This window comes from Lissotriton helveticus, chromosome 11 (assembly GCF_964261635.1).
Source record: "Lissotriton helveticus chromosome 11, aLisHel1.1, whole genome shotgun sequence".
NCBI classification, from domain to species: Eukaryota; Metazoa; Chordata; class Amphibia; order Caudata; family Salamandridae; genus Lissotriton; species Lissotriton helveticus.
In genome coordinates this window covers 61,316,992-61,340,399 of record NC_136072.1, presented here as the reverse complement: position 1 = coordinate 61,340,399, position 23,408 = coordinate 61,316,992, and the positions used below count along the sequence as shown (strand labels likewise).

Genomic DNA, 23,408 nt, shown 5'->3' with positions numbered 1-23,408 from the left:
TCCCACTCCAGTGAGTGCAACAGTAGGGAAAGCGTTGGATAGCGTAGGAGTAAAAACTACTATTCCCACTCCAGAGAGTGCAACAGTAGGGAAAACATTGGATAGCGTAGGGGTAAAAATTACTATTCCCACTCTCGGACAGTGCAACAGTAGGGAAAGCGCTGGATAGCGTAGGGGTAAAAATTACTATTCCCACTTCAGAGGGTGCAACAGTAGGGAAAGCGTTGGATAGCGTAGGGGTAAAAATTACTATTCCCACTCCAAAGGGTGCAACAGTAGGGAAAGCGTTGGGTAGCGTAGGGGTAAAAATTACTATTCCCACTCCAGTGAGTGCAACAGTAGGGAAAGCGTTGGATAGCGTAGGAGTAAAAATTACTATTCCCACTCCAGAGAGTGCAACAGTAGGGAAAACGTTGGATAGCGTTGGGGTAAAGATTACTATTCCCACTCCAGAGAGTGCAACAGTAGGGAAAGTGTTGGATAGCGTATGGGTAAAAATTACTATTCCCACTCCAAAGGGTGCAACAGTAGGGAAAGCGTTGGATAGCGTAGGGGTGAAAATTACTATTCCCACTCCAGAGAGTGCAACAGTAGGGAAAGCGTTGGATTGCGTAGGGGTAAAAATGACTATTCCCACTCCACTGAGTACAATAGTAAGGAAAGCACTGGAACACAAACTATCAAAAATGTTATTACATTTAATTTCCAATATAAACATAATTAATATATACATTTAAATATATTATTATTAACAGATTATAAAAATTAATTAATTACACATTATTTAAAACGATAATATCCACCAAACACACCTAAAATTAATTACACAATGACATTTAATATGTACTAATTAATTAATGAAAATTAATGGGTTTTCTAATTAATCAATTAATTAATTAATTACCAGCTTTCACACCATATACACTTAAAAACACCACAACACACACCTAACATTAATTACACATTTACAATTAATAATTACTAATTATTTAATGGTAATTAATAAAAAAATTATTTATTAATAATCAATAATAAATTAATTAATTACCACCCTTCACACCATTTACACGTATGAACTCCCCAACACACTCCTAAAATTAATTAAACAATTAACATAATTAATTATTAATTGACTAATTGAAATTAATTAACAACTAATTATTAAACTATTATTAATAAATTAACACATTAATTAATCAATTAATTTTATATAATTAAATTACTTCCCACCCTATTCCCCTATAAACCCACGACCCGCTACGGAAGTAATAACACAAAATTAAACATAAAAAACATTAATAACTAATACAATTCCAAAATATATAATAAAATTGTAAACAATTCTCATTTAAAACACTAAAATACATAACATTATTAATAAATCGGTATTTTTGTAAACTATATTTTTGTAAACGATATTTATTACAACTATATTATTGTTATCGACCTGTCAGTCGATATTCTGATCAAACTATATTTTTGTTGTCGATATTTGTTCCACTCGATATTTCTGCGGAGATATTAATGTCAGACGATATTTCTACGTCGATATTCCTCCTCTGCACCCATCCAAGGCCTATGCTGGTAAGAGCAGTGGGGCCGGGTGGGGGAGGATTTCAACAGACGACAACAAAGGAAAATCAGTTACATTTCCCCTTGTCATCTCCCGTCAGAATTCCCCCCCCCCCCCCCACCCGGCCGCACCGCCCACTGCTCTTAACTGCACAAGCCATGGCTGGTTATATGATATCAATTCTGACACACCTGGCATTTTGATGAATTGACTTCAGTACTTGTTTTTGTAAACATGCCAATTATATTCTATCGACAGGGATATTTGCGAGTGGTGCTTGTTTTAAGCAGCTATGACACTTGTGGCATGCAGTCTGAACTCCACTCTTAGGTCAGAACAGTGAATAAAACATTAATCTCTTTGTGGAATGTTCTGCACCCCAGAAAAACATATTTAATTACATTTGTTAATCTATTAAATATGGTATTTCCCTGAACTTCTAAATTCAAATTGTACAGCGTATAATAAAATACTTTCTATTGTACCCATTTAGGGTCTCACCTTGGATTTCTGGTCGATTCACCAGGTAGAGGATTGCCCACAGTAGAGTGGTGGTGGTGGTTTCTGTCCCACCTCCAAAAAGTTCAGCCACAAGGCGGATCATGTTATGCTCATCAAACGTAGAGGTGACATCTTCAGAGTCCTGGATGCAATAAAAACATTCATATTTAGTAGATAGGAAATATAGAGAGAGCATGACATATTGTGAATCCTGGCCTCCTTGAGGACTGATGGATGATATAAAAGAGTTTAGTCTTGTTTATAAAATGGAATTGATGAACATTAATGCATCAAATTCTGGAAAGTGTTTCTGTGTAAGAAGACCAGTATCTTCCCATGAAGATCAGTAGAGTTTCAGATTTGTTTTGAAAGTACGTATAGATCACATTAGATATTGAAGTTTGGTGGAGGGTGAGATTTTCTACTCTACATGGGTGGATTATAAATATGAATGAGGGATTATGTCTGCAGTTGTTATTGGTGAGATTAATTGGCCTCTGTCTTGAGAAAAATGGAAGTCAACATGGTCTTTGTCAATGGGAGAAATTAGTAGAATCTATAAATTCATCCTAGGGAGGGATGATTAAAGCAATATCTTTCTCAGCAAAAGAGAGACTGAACTAATCAGGACAAAAATGAAAGAAGAAAAGGAGGAAAGAATGATGAAATCAATCAAAAGATTGATGAGTAAAATATATTAATGTATGTTTGTTCTGCAAAGTGCAAAATATATTGCCCTTCAGCCACTTTCAAAAGCTATACCATCTTCTCAAGAATTCTAGGTTATAAATGGGTTGCCAGGGCTTTGTTTGCAGATCGATCCTTTTGGAACAGAGGAAAGGACCTGACATTGCTAACCTTACTGAGGCTTGTGGCAGAGTTTCATTTTATAGATACATTCCTATATCTGATCTGGAGCTGAGAGAATCCCTTCTTGAAAAGACCTGTTTGGTTGGTTTGTTAAGTAGGGACCGAAGTTATTCCAGAGCTGCGAACCAGAATTTCTAAAGCTTTTGCCTCAATATTCGTTTTCGAACAGAAATAAGGGCTCTCATTATGGGACCCAGATGATAACGATCAGTCCACAAAACCCTGTTTGCGTAGTGATGGGAATAAGAAGGTATATGGACATTACCGGGAGAAACAAAGTTTACATCCCCTGTGGAATTGTAGTAGGTAAAACCTTTCGAAATTTAAAAGGGGAATAATGCTTGGTACTGAACATGCACATGTTTGTGCAATAACCACCAATATTAGGTTAATTTCCCAATAGTGGGTTATACCCGATAATAGTGATGAACTAGATGCAATAGCTAGTCCTGGCCAATGCATCTGCAGGTTTTGAAAATGGTGAAGAGCAACATGACTTTGATTCATTAGGAGTGGAAAATGCAGATTTGGAGTAAATGTAGTCTGATTTTATAAGGTCAACACAGAGTCTGTTTTTCATCTATATTTCTTTATTGATTGCTGTGGCATCTATGATAAAATAATTGAGACAAAAAGATCATGAAGTCAACTGTCACACAGAATGGATCCTGGAAACTGCTCACTCACATGAGAAAATCATCATAAAAATCCCTTTTGTTTGATGTCTTATCTTATGGCCAATTGTGTTTCCCATATTCTAGAGCACTTTACCAGAGCCAGAACTGATCAGTCAATGTAGCAGCAGCAAATACTCACTTGTGACATTTTAGTTTGGTAGAAATCTATGAAGTCCAGGGGCTCTTCAGACACTCCATTCTCTTTGTGAATTTTGATTTCCTTCCTCACAAATTCTTCCACAAAGGCATTGCCTATAAAGATATTGTTATGAGGTCCTGGAAGATGCCGCATCAGCCAGGGGAAAGTGTCATAGAGCTGGGGTGAAAGGCATGGGACATGGTTAGGAAGAATGTTATTTTTTTTGTTTGTTTTTTTTTAATTAAAAGTTTTCCACATTTTGTCTTCCAACACTTTTACATCAGAGCACAGCTTTATACAGTCTATACAAAACCATCAATACTTATATACAGCAAATACATATTACAATTAAGCTTCATTGCAATTTACTGTGATATTCACGACAGCGCCAGTCCCTCTTTCCATCTCCTAATAGGATCCCATATTCTCAACCCAAGCTGCCTCCCTCTCCTACCTTTCTGTGCATAGATTGATTTTTCCAAGTTATATGCGGCCAGTAGGTTTGCCAGCCAAGTTTGTAATATAGGGGGATTTTTATCCAGCCAGGCCCTAGCTATACATAGTCTGTATACTGCCACAGCTGCAAACATAAAATCCTTCTGTAAGGTAACACCATCTGGGCTAATCCCCAGTAATATCCAAGTTGGTGTAAGTGTTATTTGGATACCTATTGAACTAGTTAAAAATAACTCTATATCCATACTAATATTATAAAGAGAGAGCCCAAACCTTTGAGGCGGGTAATCTCAGTAACCACAGCACCAATCACAACACCCAATACAGCGTTGGAAAGGGCAGTTGCAGCAGAAGGACATAGGCTATGCAGACGGCCACCATTTTTTTTTTCTGCAGAGTTTTATATAGCACGAACTTGACCCGAACTGAATCAGGTATCAGAGCGCTTTACATAGCACCAGTTACGTTACATGAGGACACACATTCATTTTTGTTAGGCACGGGGAGATTAAGTGATTTGCCCAGAATCACAGGATGTTTGGCGTCGTTACCAAGAGTCGAACCCAGATCCCCAGGTCCGAGGTCGAGCGCCCTAGCCGTTAGGCCAACTCCTCTATACATTTAAAAAGTAAAAGAACCCTGCCAGCAAAGTAGTCCCTTGTGGGCGTGTCTGCGTTGTGCTGTGGGTGTGGGCTGGGGGCGAGACCCACGCTGGGGGCGTGTGGTACGGCCATCACATCGCGGGCTGTGGGCGTGACAAACGCTGGGGGCGTGACAAAACCGCTGGGGGCGTGTGTCCGCCCTTCATGCCATGTGAGTCATACATACAAGCACCAATTACGTTGCTGCGCAGCATCAAGGGGCACGCTGGGGGCGTGAGAAACTCTGGGGGCATGTGTCCGGCCTTCATGCCATGTGAACGCAATTGCGCCGTCTCAAGGGGCACGCTGGGGGCGTGAGAAACGCTGGGGGCGTGTGCTTCGTTCCGCCCTTCATGCCATGAGGGTCGTACATTAGTCAGAAGATTGTCTGCTGTGACCATGTGCTGGGGGCATGACAAACGCGTTCACCTGGAGGCCTGATAAGTAACGTTACTGCAGCCTCTCCTGCGCGCTGTTACTGAACTCTCTCATTCAACGAAAGGACACGCGCCTGCTACCATCAACCAGGGCTCTAGCCGGGCTCAGGCGGCGGATCAGTACACTAATTACACACGCCTGATAACATCAACCAGGGCTGTAGCCGGGCTCAGGCGGCCGATCAGTACACTAATTACACACGCCTGATAACATCAACCAGGGCTGCAGCTGGGCCTCAAGCGGGGGAACACGCATATGAGCGTGTCTGCGGGGACATTACTGCGGCCTCTCCTACTCGCGGTCACTCAACTCTCTCATTAAACGGATTTACCCGCGGCTGATAACTCTCTCATTCCACGACATTACACGCGCCTGCTAACATCAACCAGGGCTGTAGCCGGGCTTAGGCGGCAGATCACTACACCAATTACACGCGCCTGCTTACATCAACCAGGGCTGCAGCTGGGCCTTCTCCATCCCTATTCTAATGAAACAAAAAATGTTGTTTACCGCGAGATTTTAAAATAAATTGCCCTTGCCAAATACTCACATTACACACATTCTATTTCACACCCGGACAACGCCGGGACGGGCTGTTAGTCTCTAATAAGGGTATGTAATTGGGGACAAGTAGCAAAAATGTGTACAATATCTGCTTCCAGGAGAGTGCACCGAGGGCTGGAAATCCCTGAAGTGCCTCCCCATTTTGCTATCCTTGCCGGTGTAAAATAAAGAGAGTATAGAGTTTTATAGTGCTGCGCCTGCAAAGGTGCTGAGCAAAGGATTGTGCGCCCTAAGTCCAACGACTCCTGAAACCAGTGTGTTTCACCACTCAATTTCTCGACCCATTTAGTACTGTATTTACTTATATCATCTGGCTTCCCTGCAGCTAAGCTTGCATAAAAACTACGGATCGTGCGATCACCCCCTTTCCCTATTTTATTAAGAATTTCATTTCTACCGAACCCTGCAGGGCCGCCCTGTTTGGCATTCAAGAAGCTCCTAACCTGGAGGTATTTAAAAAAGCTCCTAGAATCTATGCCATATTTATCTTTTAGCTCAGCAAACTGAACCATCCTGTCCAAGGCCATGATATCACCAATCATTACTATCCCTTTTTCAGCCCAGCCTGCCATGGTTGAATCCGCAAAAACCACCTCTGGGAATGATCTATTTTTTTACAACCTAATGTATCTATTATATCTGCTCAAACCGCATTTCTTCAAAAAGGCAGTCCAGATTCTAATTGCGGCACTAACCGTCTTAAATCTTGTCCTTTTATAGTATACAAAATCAATGCAATTTAAAAAACAATTTTCCACCTCCTCCTCAAAAACCGGTGCATATATCTCTGTTGAATTATCAGTGACTCTTTGATCTATACCTCCCCCACCAATTAACCCTTGCATGTACTGCAGAGCGGCAGCCCAATAATACAACCTAAAATCCGGGGCGCCCCACCCGCCTTTATCTCTAGGGAGGGAAATAAACCTACATGCCCGGCGGGTTTTGCCAGGCGCCCAGATAAACCTGTTGAGAATTAGTTCTAAAGCGTTAAACCACTTAGCCTCAAAATATAAAGGAATGGCTCTAAAACAATAAAGAAATTTGGGCAAAACGAACATCTTAATGACATTGGTACAGCCAACAAGTGATAAATGAAGATTGTTGATTCTCTCTAAATCCACTGTTACTCTATCAATTAGCGGGAGATATTGCTCTCCACCACCTTGTCTAAATCTGCCGAAATCTCAACCCCCAGATATACTGCAGAGCTGGTGACCCGCGTATCATTACAGCTTGTGTAGGTATTTTTAACTATCTGGGTCTTAGCTTTGTTAAGCCTGTATCCAGAGACCTCACCAAAATGCTGAGCCTCAGCTTCCACTTCCCTGATGGCTATTGACGGGTTAGATGTTAAAATGGCCACGTCATCCGCGTAAGCCAATGTTTTTATCTCCCTGCCCCTTATCATCACTGGAGGAATAGCAGGATTAGCTTCTAAATTACGGAGCAAAGGATCCAGGTATAGGGCAAACAGCAAGGGGGAGGAGAGGCAGCCCTGCCTTGTCCCTCTATGAATCCTTACAGCCGACGAATACCCTCTATTAACCCTAATCCTAGCTGTTGGTTCTCTGTACAAGATCTGAACAGCTTTTATGTAGCTCTCTCCAATACCACACCACCTCATTGCTGCCCACAGATAATCCCAAGAGACCCTATCAAACTCCTTTTCCGCGTTGAGGAACAAGGCCGCCATAGGTTCTCCTGGGACTCCAGCTGCATCAAACATTGTAACTACCTGTCTGACATGCTGAGTATTGCCTTAGCCAGGGATAAAGCCATGCTGTGATTGGCTTACCAAACTCTCGATGATCCTAGCCAGTCGTTTTGCTAGTATTTTAGAAAATATTTTTGCGTCAGCATTCATTAGAATGATTGGCCTATACGACCCTGGTGCTAATGGGGATTTTCCTTTCTTTAATATTACTATGATGCCCGCCCCCCCCCCATGAATTCAGGATCGGCTCCCCTTGCTGCGCCTGTATCATAACATTAAACATATCAGAAACCAACACACCTTGAAAAACTTTATAAAATTCTATCGGGATTGGGTCAGGGCCGGCAGCCTTACCCCATGGGAGGCTGCCCAATGCTGTGGTGAATTCCTCTTACTGGAATGGTAGGTCTAAACCCACCTTTTCTTTCTCACGCAAAATCGGGGGTTGAATGTTTCTAAAAAACCTTGCTATATCAGATGGCCCTTTTTCGTTATCAGGAGTGTATAGGTCTGTATAAAATTGCCTAAAGACTTTCCTCACCCTTTCTGGTTCAGAAACACGGTTGCCCTGTCCATCGGTGATCTCCTTAATATCGGACGAGGCTAATCTTTGTCTGGTGCGAATGGCTAGTATGTGTCCCACTCTCTCACTAAACTCATAAGCGGTTTCCTTTTTGATAAGGTAGTGTCCTGCGGCTTTATTGGCAATGCATTCCGACGCTTCTGCTTTGAGCGCCACAATTCTAAGTAAGTGTTGCTCAAGCGGGAGTTGTTGCTGGATATTTCTGGTTAGCTCTTCTTCCGCCTTAAGCAAATTTTTACTCAATTCTTCTGCTCTAGCCTTTTCCCTCTTCTGCTTATGCAACAAGAAACTCAGTGTCTCTCCCCTCACCCCGGCTTTAAGAGCATCCCAAACCATACCTGGGGATGCTGACCCTCTGTTTATCTCCAAGAAATTCCTGATCCATATTTCCATATGTTTACGATATACCTTGTCTTTCAACAATGCCCTCTCAAATGTCCACTGAGTTTCCCGCCTTTGTGTCTCACCTATTTTAATCGTTAAGACTAATGGGCTATGGTCTGAGATAACCCGCGGGTGTTTTTCTATCTGGGCGCCAGCAGTCAAAGAATTGGAGATCAAAAAATAATCTAACCTGACCATAACTTTATGGGGAGCCGAAAAAAATGTACAACCATCTAAATAGGGATGTATTTTAACCCATGGGTCTACCAGAGAGTTATGCTGCACCATGTCAGACAGTGCTTTGTAAATTTTCCTCTTCCTCCCTGAATACTGCCCCCCTACTTGTGTAAAAGAGCTATCAAGATCATGGATATTGAAGTCACCACAGCACACAATTGGTTCAGGCCACTGAGCCAACTCTATATCTAAAAATTGGAAAATATCGGGGTCATCCTCAGTGGACCCGTAAATTGACACAATCGTACACCTTTCTCCCTTGTAGGTTATTTCCAAAAGCACCCACCTACCCCCTTGGTCCTCTTTTTTCTTAATAACTACCACATCACTGGATCTACCCAAAGCTGCTACTCCTCCGGTTCTTGACCCTTCCTTAATGTTTGCCAGTAGTGAGAACCCCTGCTGATCCAAGAGGTACCCCTTCGCCCCCTCTATGTGTGTCTCTTGTAGACAAACCAGATCTAAACACAGTGTTGTAAGAAGTGCAGCAACTCTAATTCTTTTGTTCACATCATTAAGTCCACAAATGTTAATCGAAGCAATTCTGCATGACATTAGACTACATCAAATGATTTGCCTGCTAGTATAAACGGCTTAATAAAAAAAATAGTACAAAAACAAAAGAGACTTAAACTGTATTGTGCATACTGAAAAAGCTGTGCAAACTGTGCGTGCTCCCCCTCCCCCTCCCCCCCTCCTCCCTTCAGCGCACCCCACCTGGAACTATTCCCCCTCCCCCCTCCCCCCTCCCCCCTACTGGTAAATAGGTCAAGCATGACCTATGTGTGACGGCTGTGAGTGCAGTAGCCGCAGCCCCCCTCCTCTCATTTTATCCTCCAAAAGATTTCCCTTCTCCTGACCTCAAATAAAGTGTGTCAAAGTATGACAAACCCAGTGACCATACATCAATCCAGCTCACATTATCCGTCCTTCTTATCTCCCAAATCCTTAATATACTGCTGCGCTGCTAACTCTTAGGTAAACATCCTGACATTTCCCCTCACAATCGTTTTAAGCCTTGCTGGGTACAATAGTGCCTGCCTTATACCTGTTGTCCCGCCGTCGCCGGAGGATGACGGCGGGACAACAGGTACAAGGCAGGCACTGACCAGAAAGACTGGTCATCCCCTTAATGCTTCCCTCCAGGAAGCCTTGGCTAATAACCCAAAGCGTATGCATGAGAAGGGAATCCCCCTCTCACATATAGAAAAACGCCTTAGTGAGTGTATCACATAGTCTGTACCACAACACTAAGTCTGTTTTATTTCACTACACCTTTTAAAAAACGGTCCTGAGGAAAGCCAGAATACTCTAAGGCACTGGCTGAAACATGTCGACCATCTGAAGGACGCAGGGGGCAGTAACTCGCCACCCTCACGCGTCCTGTAGCCTTACTTTTAACCGCTGGTGACGGCCCAGTTATTAAAATTTAATTTACCCTCGGGTACTGGGACCACCACCAAGCCGTTTTAAATCACAACTCACTCAACCTCACTCACTGCACTCTCAGCAATATACCAGCTCCGCTGTAATCAGGCGTCGTAGCACACCCGGGACATACTAGGTGTCACTGGGTGGGCCCGATGATGAAGCATGCCACCAACTAGGTTGGTGGGTGAGGGCTTCATGAATACACCAACAAGGTGCCCGTGACAGAACTAATTAGAGTACTGCAACACTTTGGTCAACTTAAGCTAGTCCTCTTTGTTTAATCACATATAAACCCTCGGGGACTCGGCCTAGCTATCTAGTCCTCTCTCTCCTTCTTGTTACACGCATACAATAGATATGCCTCATTAAACAATTTTTGTAGGGGTGAGATCAGCTGCCTGAGCCTCCACCGTCTCTCCACTGTAGCATGGCAAAAGTCTGGACGCGCAAAAAAAGTAACCCCTTCAAATGTACGTCTCGCCTCAGGTCTCGCCTTGTCCATGATATCCTGCCTACCCAAAAAGTTACCAATATATACCAAAATTGCTTGGGGTTTTGAGTCTCGTGCTGAGCCATAATTATGTCTCTGTACCAAAGGGAAACGGTGTGCCCTCTGCACTTAGGACTCCCATATCCAAGATGTAATCTCCGGAAATGCCCCCTTAAACAGTTTGATTACGTATGCCCTTACATCCTGGGGGTGTGATGAACAGAGTGTCTGAATTAAGCAGACCACTCTTACCCAGTCCAAAGATCAGGGCTTGATCCATCACCGTTTTTTAGCTCACTGCACCATCCCAGCTCAGAACCTGGCTATATGCAAATTAGTCTGTTCCTGTCCCAGTGCATGATGGGAACAGGGCAAACCAAACTACCAAGCCAATTCTTATACTGGGAAGGAAACAAGCTTCCGGGGACCGGTTTCTGGCATTTCAGCCGTCATCCGCCCGGCTTGCTTGAATCCTGATGGTGCAATGAGCAAGGGACTCACATCTGAGTATACCCTTCCACGCTTATGGTAGACAAAATGATTCAGAAAAGGGGGTGGTGATGAACAGAGTGTCTGAATTAAGCAGACCACTCTTACCCAGTCCAAAGATCAGGGCTTGATCCATCACCGTTTTTTAGCTCACTGCACCATCCCAGCTCAGAACCTGGCTATATGCAAATTAGTCTGTTCCTGTCCCAGTGCATGATGGGAACAGGGCAAACCAAACTACCAAGCCAATTCTTATACTGGGAAGGAAACAAGCTTCCGGGGACCGGTTTCTGGCATTTCAGCCGTCGTCGGCCCGGCTTGCTTGAATCCTGATGGTGCAATGAGCAAGGGACTCACATCTGAGTATACCCTTCCACGCTTATGGTGGACAAAATTATTCAGAAAAGGGGGTGGTGATGAACAGAGTGTCTGAATTAAGCAGACCACTCTTACCCAGTCCAAAGATCAGGGCTTGATCCATCACCGTTTTTTAGCTCACTTCACCATCCCAGCTCAGAACCTGGCTATATGCAAATTAGTCTGTTCCTGTCCCAGTGCATGATGGGAACAGGGCAAACCAAACTACCAAGCCAATTCTTATACTGGGAAGGAAACAAGCTTCCGGGGACCGGTTTCTGGCATTTCAGCCGTCGTCGGCCCGGCTTGCTTGAATCCTGATGGTGCAATGAGCAAGGGACTCACATCTGAGTATACCCTTCCACGCTTATGGTGGACAAAATGATTCAGAAAAGGGGGTGGTGATGAACAGAGCGTCTGAATTAAGCAGACCACTCTTACCCAGTCCAAAGATCAGGGCTTGATCCATCACCGTTTTTTAGCTCACTGCACCATCCCAGCTCAGAACCTGGCTATATGCAAATTAGTCTGTTCCTGTCCCAGTGCATGATGGGAACAGGGCAAACCAAACTACCAAGCCAATTCTTATACTGGGAAGGAAACAAGCTTCCGGGGACCGGTTTCTGGCATTTCAGCCGTCGTCGGCCCGGCTTGCTTGAATCCTGATGGTGCAATGAGCAAGGGACTCACATCTGAGTATACCCTTCCACGCTTATGGTGGACAAAATGATTCAGAAAAGGGGGTGGTGATGAACAGAGTGTCTGAATTAAGCAGGATTCAAGCAAGCCGGGCCGAAGACGGCTGTAATGCCAGAAACCGGTCCCCGGAAGCTTGTTTCCTTTCCAGTGAAGAATTGGCTTGGTAGTTTGGTCTGCCCTGTTCCCATGATGCACTGGGCCAGGGACAGACTAATTTGCATATAGCCAGGTTCTGAACTGGGATGGTGCAGTGAGCTAAAAAACGGTGATGGATCAAGCCCTGATCTATTGACTGGGTAGGAGTGTTCTGATTAACTCAGATACTCTGTCCATTACCACCCCCTTTTTGAAATTATTTTGGCCACCATGAGTGTGGAAGGGTATGCTCAGACATGAGTCCCTTGCTCATTGCACCATCAGGATTCAAGCAAGCCGGGCCGAAGACGGCTGTAATGCCAGAAACCGGTCCCCGGAAGCTTGTTTCCTTTCCAGTGAAGAATTGGCTTGGTAGATTGGTCTGCCCTGTTCCCATGATGCACTGGGCCAGGGACAGACTAATTTGCATATAGCCAGGTTCTGAACTGGGATGGTGCAGTGAGCTAAAAAACGGTGATGGATCAAGCCCTGATCTATTGACTGGGTAGGAGTGTTCTGATTAACTCAGATACTCTGTCCATTACCACCCCCTTTTTGAAATTATTTTGGCCACCATGAGTGTGGAAGGGTATGCTCAGACATGAGTCCCTTGCTCATTGCACCATCAGGATTCAAGCAAGCCGGGCCGAAGACGGCTGTAATGCCAGAAACCGGTCCCCGGAAGCTTGTTTCCTTTCCAGTGAAGAATTGGCTTGGTAGTTTGGTCTGCCCTGTTCCCATGATGCACTGGGCCAGGGACAGACTAATTTGCATATAGCCAGGTTCTGAACTGGGATGGTGCAGTGAGCTAAAAAACGGTGATGGATCAAGCCCTGATCTATTGACTGGGTAGGAGTGTTCTGATTAACTCAGATACATACTCTGTCCATTACCACCCCCTTTTTGAAATTATTTTGGCCACCATGAGTGTGGAAGGGTATGCTCAGACATGAGTCCCTTGCTCATTGCACCATCAGGATTCAAGCAAGCCGGGCCGAAGACGGCTGTAATGCCAGAAACCGGTCCCCGGAAGCTTGTTTCCTTTCCAGTGAAGAATTGGCTTGGTAGTTTGGTCTGCCCTGTTCCCATGATGCACTGGGCCAGGGACAGACTAATTTGCATATAGCCAGGTTCTGAACTGGGATGGTGCAGTGAGCTAAAAAACGGTGATGGATCAAGCCCTGATCTATTGACTGGGTAGGAGTGTTCTGATTAACTCAGATACTCTGTCCATTACCACCCCCTTTTTGAAATTATTTTGGCCACCATGAGTGTGGAAGGGTATGCTCAGACATGAGTCCCTTGCTCATTGCACCATCAGGATTCAAGCAAGCCGGGCCGAAGACGGCTGTAATGCCAGAAACCGGTCCCCGGAAGCTTGTTTCCTTTCCAGTGAAGAATTGGCTTGGTAGATTGGTCTGCCCTGTTCCCATGATGCACTGGGCCAGGGACAGACTAATTTGCATATAGCCAGGTTCTGAACTGGGATGGTGCAGTGAGCTAAAAAACGGTGATGGATCAAGCCCTGATCTATTGACTGGGTAGGAGTGTTCTGATTAACTCAGATACTCTGTCCATTACCACCCCCTTTTTGAAATTATTTTGGCCACCATGAGTGTGGAAGGGTATGCTCAGACATGAGTCCCTTGCTCATTGCACCATCAGGATTCAAGCAAGCCGGGCCGAAGACGGCTGTAATGCCAGAAACCGGTCCCCGGAAGCTTGTTTCCTTTCCAGTGAAGAATTGGCTTGGTAGTTTGGTCTGCCCTGTTCCCATGATGCACTGGGCCAGGGACAGACTAATTTGCATATAGCCAGGTTCTGAACTGGGATGGTGCAGTGAGCTAAAAAACGGTGATGGATCAAGCCCTGATCTATTGACTGGGTAGGAGTGTTCTGATTAACTCAGATACATACTCTGTCCATTACCACCCCCTTTTTGAAATTATTTTGGCCACCATGAGTGTGGAAGGGTATGCTCAGACATGAGTCCCTTGCTCATTGCACCATCAGGATTCAAGCAAGCCGGGCCGAAGACGGCTGTAATGCCAGAAACCGGTCCCCGGAAGCTTGTTTCCTTTCCAGTGAAGAATTGGCTTGGTAGTTTGGGATGCCCTGTTCCCATGATGCACTGGGCCAGGGACAGACTAATTTGCATATAGCCAGGTTCTGAACTGGGATGGTGCAGTGAGCTAAAAAACGGTGATGGATCAAGCCCTGATCTATTGACTGGGTAGGAGTGTTCTGATTAACTCAGATACTCTGTCCATTACCACCCCCTTTTTGAAATTATTTTCTGCACTGATGACTTCCTTGCAGGTTCCGATTCAGAGTCTGTACTTAAAGACTGGCTCTCACCTCCCTCTTCACTTGAGAGATAAGAGTCAGAGTCTTCGTTTAAGGAGTAAAAGCAGTCAACTTCAGAGGTGCCAGGGATTTCAGGGACCGCCTCTCTGTCCACCACTGGGGCTTTACCACCTCCGCCTCTTACCTCTGAAGTAATCCCCTCAGCAGCCCCCTTTATCCCCTGCTCAGAGCTCACTGAGTGTGCTTCTTCCAAGGGGTTGCCAACTTCCCCCTTAGCGCGGTTTGCCTGAATTTGACACCCGCCCCCTGTGGTCTTAGCCCGCTTACTTGAATTTTGTTGATTTACGACCTCCATTGTCCCGAAATGTTCCATCTGCAGGGCCTCTGTTACTTCTGGTGGTGTCTCAGTAGCCTGCTTGTCCTGACTCTGCTCCCGCCGTGACTGTTGCCCGGCAACTTCTTTCCCGGCGTCTCCAGCCGAAGATGCCTGCCTTTCAGTCAGAGCTTCCAGTGGCTTTGGTGCAAAAGACTCCTTCAGTGTTGACTGGCGCAGTGCTGTATCCTTTGGATCTTTGGGAGTTCTCACCGTCTGCTTTGCCACATCATTGCTACTGACCTTGCCGGTCCCACTAGGCTTTTCTTTCATGATGCGCTGCTCGCCGGTAATACCTGCACCGCCATTACCACGAGGCTCAGGTTGTTTTCCAAGATTTCTCCGTGTCTAGGCAGAAGATCGTAGTGCAGTAGCTGCTGCCGAAACTTCCTTATCTCCGCTCAGCGGCACTGGGCGCTTCAGAGGATCCGCATCTTTCTGCTGCCTTACGCCCTTCGGTGCCATCGGTGTATTCTGTCTACTGTCCCTGAGGTGGAAATGCTGGAGCTGGCCCCTGAATGTGACGTTGATTTTACTCATCCAACGGAGCAGATCTGTCTTCCGTTTGAAGTAAGGAAACCCATATATTCCGATCATTGCGTTATTCCATTACTGCAGCGTGACAGAGGTCAGGTTTTCACTTTCTAGGAGGAGAGTGAGCTTGCTGCGACTGACCACTGCAATCAGTCAGCGGCCATCTTGCCTCCGATGGAAGAATGTCATTTTTTGATAATATCTTCAGTTTATCATAGTCAATGGGGACAGACTATTAGAGCACTTGCTGACCATTCTTTCTCCCTCACCCTGAAGACATTCATGCCCTGTGTTTTTTCATTGTTGTATGTGTATGTGTGTGTCTAAGACAAAATAATTAGCAAGTATATTACCAAATAAATAGAACATAAGAGGATTTTGTAATGGTATGAACGGATGTTTGTCGTTACTACAAATGCTTTTACAAAGCATGCCTTTACCACGCAACTTTTACAACGCAAGTCGTTACAACGACTTGCGTTGGGGGGCGCTGGATAGTGAATAGTTTAATTTACTATTCCAACTCCAGTCCCCGTGGATAGTAGGGAAGGTTTTGGATAGTAAATTAAACTATTCCCTATCCTACAGCGCCCCCCAGCGCAAGACGTTGTAACGACTTGCGTTGTAAAAGTTGTGTGGTAAAGGTTGTGCGTGGTAAAAGTTGCCTTGTAAACGCTGTTTACCAGTATGAACTTTACAGGAGCGTGGATACAATGCAGAGACTAGAGGAGAGAACATAAGATTACATCCTGCCTTATTTCATCTTGATTTCACTAAGGATCATTGCCTTCATTGGCTCTTTTCCGAAAGGAGGAATCCCTTCTCCTGCCCTTGCAAATATCCACACACTAGGGAATTATACCTTTGTTGTTTATACTATTCATTGGCTTCATCACAAAGATACAACCAAATGGTGATGGACAGGTAACACACATTCTGAGATGAAGGTGTCTATTCTTCCTTGGAGCAGCACCCACCAGGCTACTAACAAGGAGTACAAAGTAAGGGTGGTAGTTCAGAAGGCTGTGAGATGTTTTCTGTTTTACCTGTCTAAGAGGTATTAGCAAGGAGTGCAAGACTGTAATTTAGGCTGGATTGATAATATGAATAACTGAAGAACCCCTCTTGGACCATCAGTATTGGTCCGCTCTCAGAACGAAGTGGTCTGAAGAAGCTTTACCTAAGTCATCCTTGATTGGTGGATGGATGGAAGAGTGAAAGGATCGGTGTAATATGGATGCATGAAAGAATGGATGGGTGAGTGAAAGAGAGGGTAAATGGATGGCTGGATGAAAGGGTGGACGAATGAAAGATGGATGGATGGATGAGGGAAAAGTAGGATTGATGCAGAAGGAATGGATAGATGCAGTGAAAGGGTGGATTGATGAGCGGAACCTTGGATGATTGAAAGGATGAATGAATGAGTAAATGAATCGAAGGAAGGAGATATGGATAAGTGAAAGGATGAATGAGAGAGTTAATAGGGTGATGGATGTTCAATGTTTCAAATATTGAAATATTCCAGGAGTATCTTTTTTAAACTGCTCAATTGTTTGTTTCACTTTGAGATACTGGTTACATCCTGAAATGGGTTGCTCCCATGGGCTCCTACTAAAACATTGCTCCAGTCCTTATTTTACCTCTTATCCAGATCTTACTGTAGAAACCGGTTTGTAAAGTACCGCGATCTAAAAGATCGCGTTGTACTGACACACATCCACATTGAAAGGCTGCTAATGAGCTTCCACTGCATGTGTTTTTCAGTAAATCAGGGCAACTGTTCTAGGACAACCCAATTAGTATATTTGATGGCTGAGTCAGGGCAACAAAATACTGCATGCAAATAGTGCAAGTACATTAAAGGTAAAATGCACAATGTAAGACGAAGGTAAGCTTTTCCCACATGCATGTCTGACTAAAACCTAGCAAATGGGCTGAGAAACATCCATGGTACACTGTTGTCAAAGCTTCAGTTCTCCAAAATTTTGGTTCCGGAGTGGCGTGCTACTCACCGAAAAGCGCTCCAACACCCCATCAAGGGGAACAAGCGCTATACCAATGCAAACCTTTCCCTCTTCTATCCCTCCATCAAACCAAATAACAGACTAACATATCCACAGCTCAAATTAATTTCATATTTGACTATACCAATTCCTAATCCTTTTGGGTTCCAGAGCAGCGTGCTACTTGCCGAAACAACGATTTGACGCCTCATCAGAGGCAGTAAGCACTATATAATTGCAAGTACAATACAATTACAATACATTACAATATCGCATGGACCCATTTTTGCCATTCAAATAATAAATCTGACATTAAGTAAGTCCAGTGCATGAGGGCTTGAAAGCAGCCAAGTCCAGATGCGTAATGTCCAGACATGTAAGCTGCACCCATATGCATGATGAAAAGGAAACCATGATATGAAAATACTCTGTTTTCAGGAAACGACAACAGCAGATTACACTGCACGTCTACATGCTTTCAAAAGTTACCTTTCTTCAATTAAGCTTAGCAGCTACAAGAACCCCAATTTTTGTGACATTGTAATTGTGAAGGTAAATTAATACTATTGGCAAGCAAATGTTTACAACAACTGTTACAGTAGTGTTTTTTTTTACAAAGGTCGTTTTAACGTCGTTAAAAATGTACTGTTTAAGTTTTTTACTAAATTACTTTGGATATAATAATGTATTAATTAGCTCTGATGTTGTTTTCTGTTCTGGTTTTCACAATGAACATGCATATTCTGTGATGAAAGCCTTGCTGTCTGATGTACTAAGGGCGAGCTTGGGAGTTCTTGCAGTGTTTAATTCTGGGTGTTTGAGTGTTTTAACCATGTTAGAACTCAGCCACAGCTCATATCAAAATGGAGACAACTATTTCTTGCAGTTTCATAATCCTATTTCCAAAATGTACAAACCCACATCTTATCTTATCACACTATCCTTCCCTTACCTTTTTACAACACGTCTTTGCCTTTCAACCCTCATAACTCCTTTGCTCCTACCACCACACACAGGGTCTTAAACATCTTTCTAATAATGTTTAACCAGGGAGTCTGAAGGCTACACTTGTGCCCATACACCTATCCCTGATCTTGCTGCCATAAATGTAGCCCTGTCTCTGAAGTAGATAACTTTACTATTTTTCGATATTCACAAATATGACTAATAAGTGAAAAGGAGGTGGAGCCAAACGCTCAAGTATAATTAATACGGCCAAAAAACTAAACCTAGGGGTCCATTAGGATGGCGGGCACCCTAACGGAGAAGTAGACCGCCCACTAACAGTGCGGGGGTCCCGACAATGGCATTAGGATGCGCCCGCCACACAGGCGGGCGCATCCTGTATGTTTACAATTGCGTCGGGCGGAGCAGGAATCTCCGCCCGCCGCAAAGGTAAAAGTGCACGTTGTGCTTTTCAAAGCGCAACATGACAGGCACTGCCATGTTGCACTTTGAAATGCGGGGGGGTACCATAGGTACCCCCTATGTGCACCCCCAAGCCACGGACTCCCAGGAGGCCCGCAAGGGGCCCCCGCAGGGAGTCTCCGGATGCCTTTCCGTGGCGGCATTGCTGCCACGGAAATGCATTGTGCACCGCCACCATGTTACTGGTTTTCCGCCCCGGCCACTAGGCGACCGGGGCGGTCCCTCCCGCCATCCAAATCTGGCAGGGGGGATTTGGGCTGATGATGTCGGGCGGCCAGCCTGGCGGAGGAAATCCACCCGACATCCTAATGGACCCCCTAGTGTCTAGCCTCACACTAAAACATCTAAAAAGAAACCTTATTTATTATTAAATTGGAAAATATTTTAACAACGTTTTATCAAGTTGTAAATTAATGTGTCATTAATTTTCATTAAGCCACTATTATTCTAGTTGTAGTTCATTTTATCCACCAGTTATAATAATTATTAATGCATAACAGTTCATTAATATACTCCGATATTTAACATAAAAAGAATTTCACTCATTTATTATAAAGTTTAAAAAACTTTTTGACATTTCCCTATATTTTATCAAAGGGAGATCTACACTCTAACTTTGGAGTCTTTTTATTGGAAAGTATTGGGAAAATGTAGAACTTTTTGGAGGTATAAACATATTTATATGTTTAATATTCGTTTTAATTGATTTTATATATGTACATGAATTCATAACTCTAAAAAAGTTATTTTTTTCAATTAAATAATAAATATGTTTTTTCGATTTTTTAACATTAAATTATACTAATTTATATTTTTAACTATTTTAAATAATGTCATTTAATTTACCAGTATTTCCCATGGATTTTTTATTTTAATACCTGCTAATATTATTTTCTATGGGAGGGTTTTGCCTACCAGTGTGTGGTGCTGGAAGTACTTCTATTTATTTCTATTTTGGGTCCCTTATTGGCTGTAGTAACATTAGAATTGCAAATTGTGAATATCAATGGGCTTACTCTTTTGTGGGCGGGTGTATGTGCCCACTAAACCCCTCCCTAACCTCCTCAAAACCAATCCTCACTCCTTACTAAACCCCTCATATTTAGCAATAAGTGCGTTCCTTTCTTCAGCCCCCCCACATTTACAACTAAGTAGTACACTTCCACGTGTAAGGTTCACACCATAGAAAGGATGGGGAAAGTGGAGGTAACTCTGGTAGGTTTGTGAACAGCTTTGTAGTACTTTTATATACACTTCTAATACTAATAAACATGCTACAAATTGTAATATGTGAACTAGCCCTTACATGTCTTATATACTTGCCTTGTTTTCACATGCCTAATTTTTACCTTTCTTCATACGTATAAATATCTTTGTTTAAAATGTTCCTACGATTGACAAATAACATAGAACATGGGGCTTTTGAGAGACTCACCAGGACCCACTTGGTGCCTAGATTATTAACTAGAAGTTCATTTGCTTCGATGAGCTGATGGATTTCTTTGTCGTCTCTGGAGAAGCGGCGCCCAAAAATGACTGAACAGATCACATTGGTTACAGAATGTACGATTGCCTGAGTGGGATCCAGGCTTTTCCCTGTGGAAAAAAGAGGGAATAAATGACTGGAGCATGCTATTGGCAGCTTTGGAATACACATCTTGAAACACCTTGCAAAATAGGAGTAAAACTATGGACAGGAATATTGTGCGGATTTTTCAAGCACTCTGTCTACTAATTTATGCTTCTTCATAACCAATAGTTGTCATGGTGATTCTCTGGTTGTTTCAATTGCAGGAGCAACCGAGCAGTATCAAAGGTGAGATTGCAAAGGTCCCCTCTAACCAAGACACTTGGGTCTGGGATGGAAAGTTGGTATTGGAAGCCTCTTTGACTCTCCAGGCAACCTGTCTGAGCTACCAAGGCCTAGTTTAAAGGAGGTTGTGTGAAGGGTGAACTTAGATATAATACAACACAATCATTATTGTTGAAATAATGATGAATAGTTTGCCAGAATTAGTTTGCAATAACCAATAACACTTTTATTGTATTTCATTTACTTAAGGTACTTGTTCCTTATGACTAGCAACCAAACAGCTCACAGCACAAAATAATACAAAACATGATCTGGCAACATAGATCACTCAGGTTACAAAGCACACTGTTATCATTTACAAACTGGCGACCAACACTGAGTCACTCATAAACAAAACAGGTTCATCGGGGACCGGGTTCACCGTGCCGGAACATGGTAACTCCTAAAACCTTGTTCATAGTCACTAAGCAGTCATGAATGGCAAAAATCACACCAAAGCACCCACATGAATCAGTTGGTCATCACTCTAGTTATTGCCTGGCTAGATTATATCAATGAACCATACTTCCGAGCTCTAATTGTCCTGCTACACAGACTTCAGATTCTATGCATGTGCCACCAGAAAGAGACTATACCTTAAAATCCACAATCACATCATCCTTGCCCTTAAAGTTAAACTATGACTCCCTTTGGTCAGGTACACCTTCTGGAGTCTATACATTGTATACTGAGACTTTCACTATGGCTGAGACAAGTTTTCAACAACACAGGGTCTGAACGTACCAACCAAGGGTCCGAAGGTACCAACCAAGTACCTGTATGTACCAACCATGAATGGCTGGCATATTAAGGTTACCATTATCATTCCTACATTCAGAAAATCTCACAGTGATGTGAACTCCTTACTGTGAAGTTATGAAGTTTGTCAATTTCAGAAATCCTCATCAGTAGGCAACGTTTCAAGTAATAAAAAACACGTTGGGTAATTTCCCTGAATAAAACCTTTTAATGTGGGAATTGTCCTGTTACATTTAGTTTTTTTCAAGGGTTTACCCTGAGAAAATCTACTCGTAACTCGTTTTTAACCAGATTCTTTCTAAATTTTGCAATCATTGAGATGTTCTGGAAAATCTCAAAGTTTTTTAAACACCTCAAATTTGGAGAAGTCATGCAATTTTCAGACCACTAACTACAATCTTGATTAGAAATAAGTGAATTTAAGTTGTGTCAGATATGTATCACCAAAATATTGAACAATGAAACAAATAATATTCGAGCCACTGTTTTAAAATAATTTAAGAAACCTCCTAGAAAACAATTTTATGAACTGAGTTACAGCAATGATGGGAATGTTGCTAGCACCAATACAGATCGAAAGTACTAACTAAAAGTAATGATCAATCAGGCCTTCGAAACATCTTGAGATTATCCTCTAAGGGACTATTCAGAATACTAATATTTTTAATTTCTGCAATGTTGGGATGTAAAAGTCCCCTGCTTGGTAAAAGGCATGTACCCCTGCCCTGAGTGCCCAACTTTACTGTTGTCTGGATCTCTAATGCCAATGTTTTGTTGTCATAGGCGAAGAAGGATCATGCACTTGCATGCCTGTGATCAGGACTAGGGACGAAGGTCTTCTAGTCTCCCTTCTAGGTGAGGCACATCATCCAGGAAAACCAAGACCACTTGCCCTGGAGCACCAGTGCCTGCCTGCTTGCCAAGACCAGTCTGCCCTGTTCGGAAGAGAGGACGAGAAGATTGCTGGAGGAAGTGAGGTCTTGTGGGGAGCAATACAGAGAGAACTCCCGGTGCAAGGTGGTAAGATACAGCTGTGCACTGATCGGGCTGTTACCCATGTGCAGGATTGATTCAGCACACCCGTATGCCAGGAGAGGGCAGCTGTGAAATGACCTGTGCATCGAGCCTTGTGTGGGGAGCACCACATCTGTACCGCCTCATTGCTGTGACCCTGTATGCCAGACTGGGCCATTGTTGATATGATTGTGATACAAGCATATCAAGACTCATGGGAGGGACCACCATGGTGTGGGTTATTGCACCAAAGGTGTCTGCGCTTTGCCCTTAAAGTAACATGGCCCAACTTTGCCAGCAGTTCGGGCTGTTGCCCAGGAAAAGATTGAGGCTGCGGCCATGGGGTCGAGCCCGCACATCTAGATCTGCCCCTGAGGACTGCAGAGGATGCTGAGGAAGACATCTCACCATAGCTGTTGTCCGGTCAGGAGCTGAAGGATCGAATTTCCCCCTCCCCCCACACCTTGTGGAAAGATTGACTTATCACATCTTCGCAGGGAGTCCGTTCACTGGGAAAAGCAGGCAGCACAGCTCAGGAAAGACCCAGTTCCTGCTGGGTAATGCTGTGTGTACCACAAGCAGCCCAACTTCTCTGAACAGGACCAGAGCTTGTGATTGCCTTGGCCTGAATGATTCTGAGCTGCCGGAGTGGGTAACACTTTAATTGAGCCAGTTGGGCCCTGGGGGAACTCTCTAATGAAAGTGCTGTGGTACCATAGACACTATTGAATAATTCCTAGAAGAGTTAAAGGCAAAC

The 23,408-nt window shown here is 43.6% G+C and overlaps 1 protein-coding gene across 1 annotated transcript in view; it reads right to left on the bottom strand.

Moving 5' to 3' along the window:
- Positions 1 to 23,408, bottom strand: part of LOC144791456 (cytochrome P450 2J2-like) — a 124,735-nt gene that overhangs the window by 83,079 nt on the left and 18,248 nt on the right. The window contains exons 4-6 of the mRNA XM_078666134.1: positions 20,462 to 20,622; positions 3,761 to 3,937; positions 2,075 to 2,216 (exon numbers count right to left, since the gene is read on the bottom strand). Coding sequence (XP_078522260.1) covers positions 2,075 to 2,216; positions 3,761 to 3,937; positions 20,462 to 20,622 — 480 coding nt within the window. The remainder of the gene's footprint in view (positions 1 to 2,074; positions 2,217 to 3,760; positions 3,938 to 20,461; positions 20,623 to 23,408) is intronic.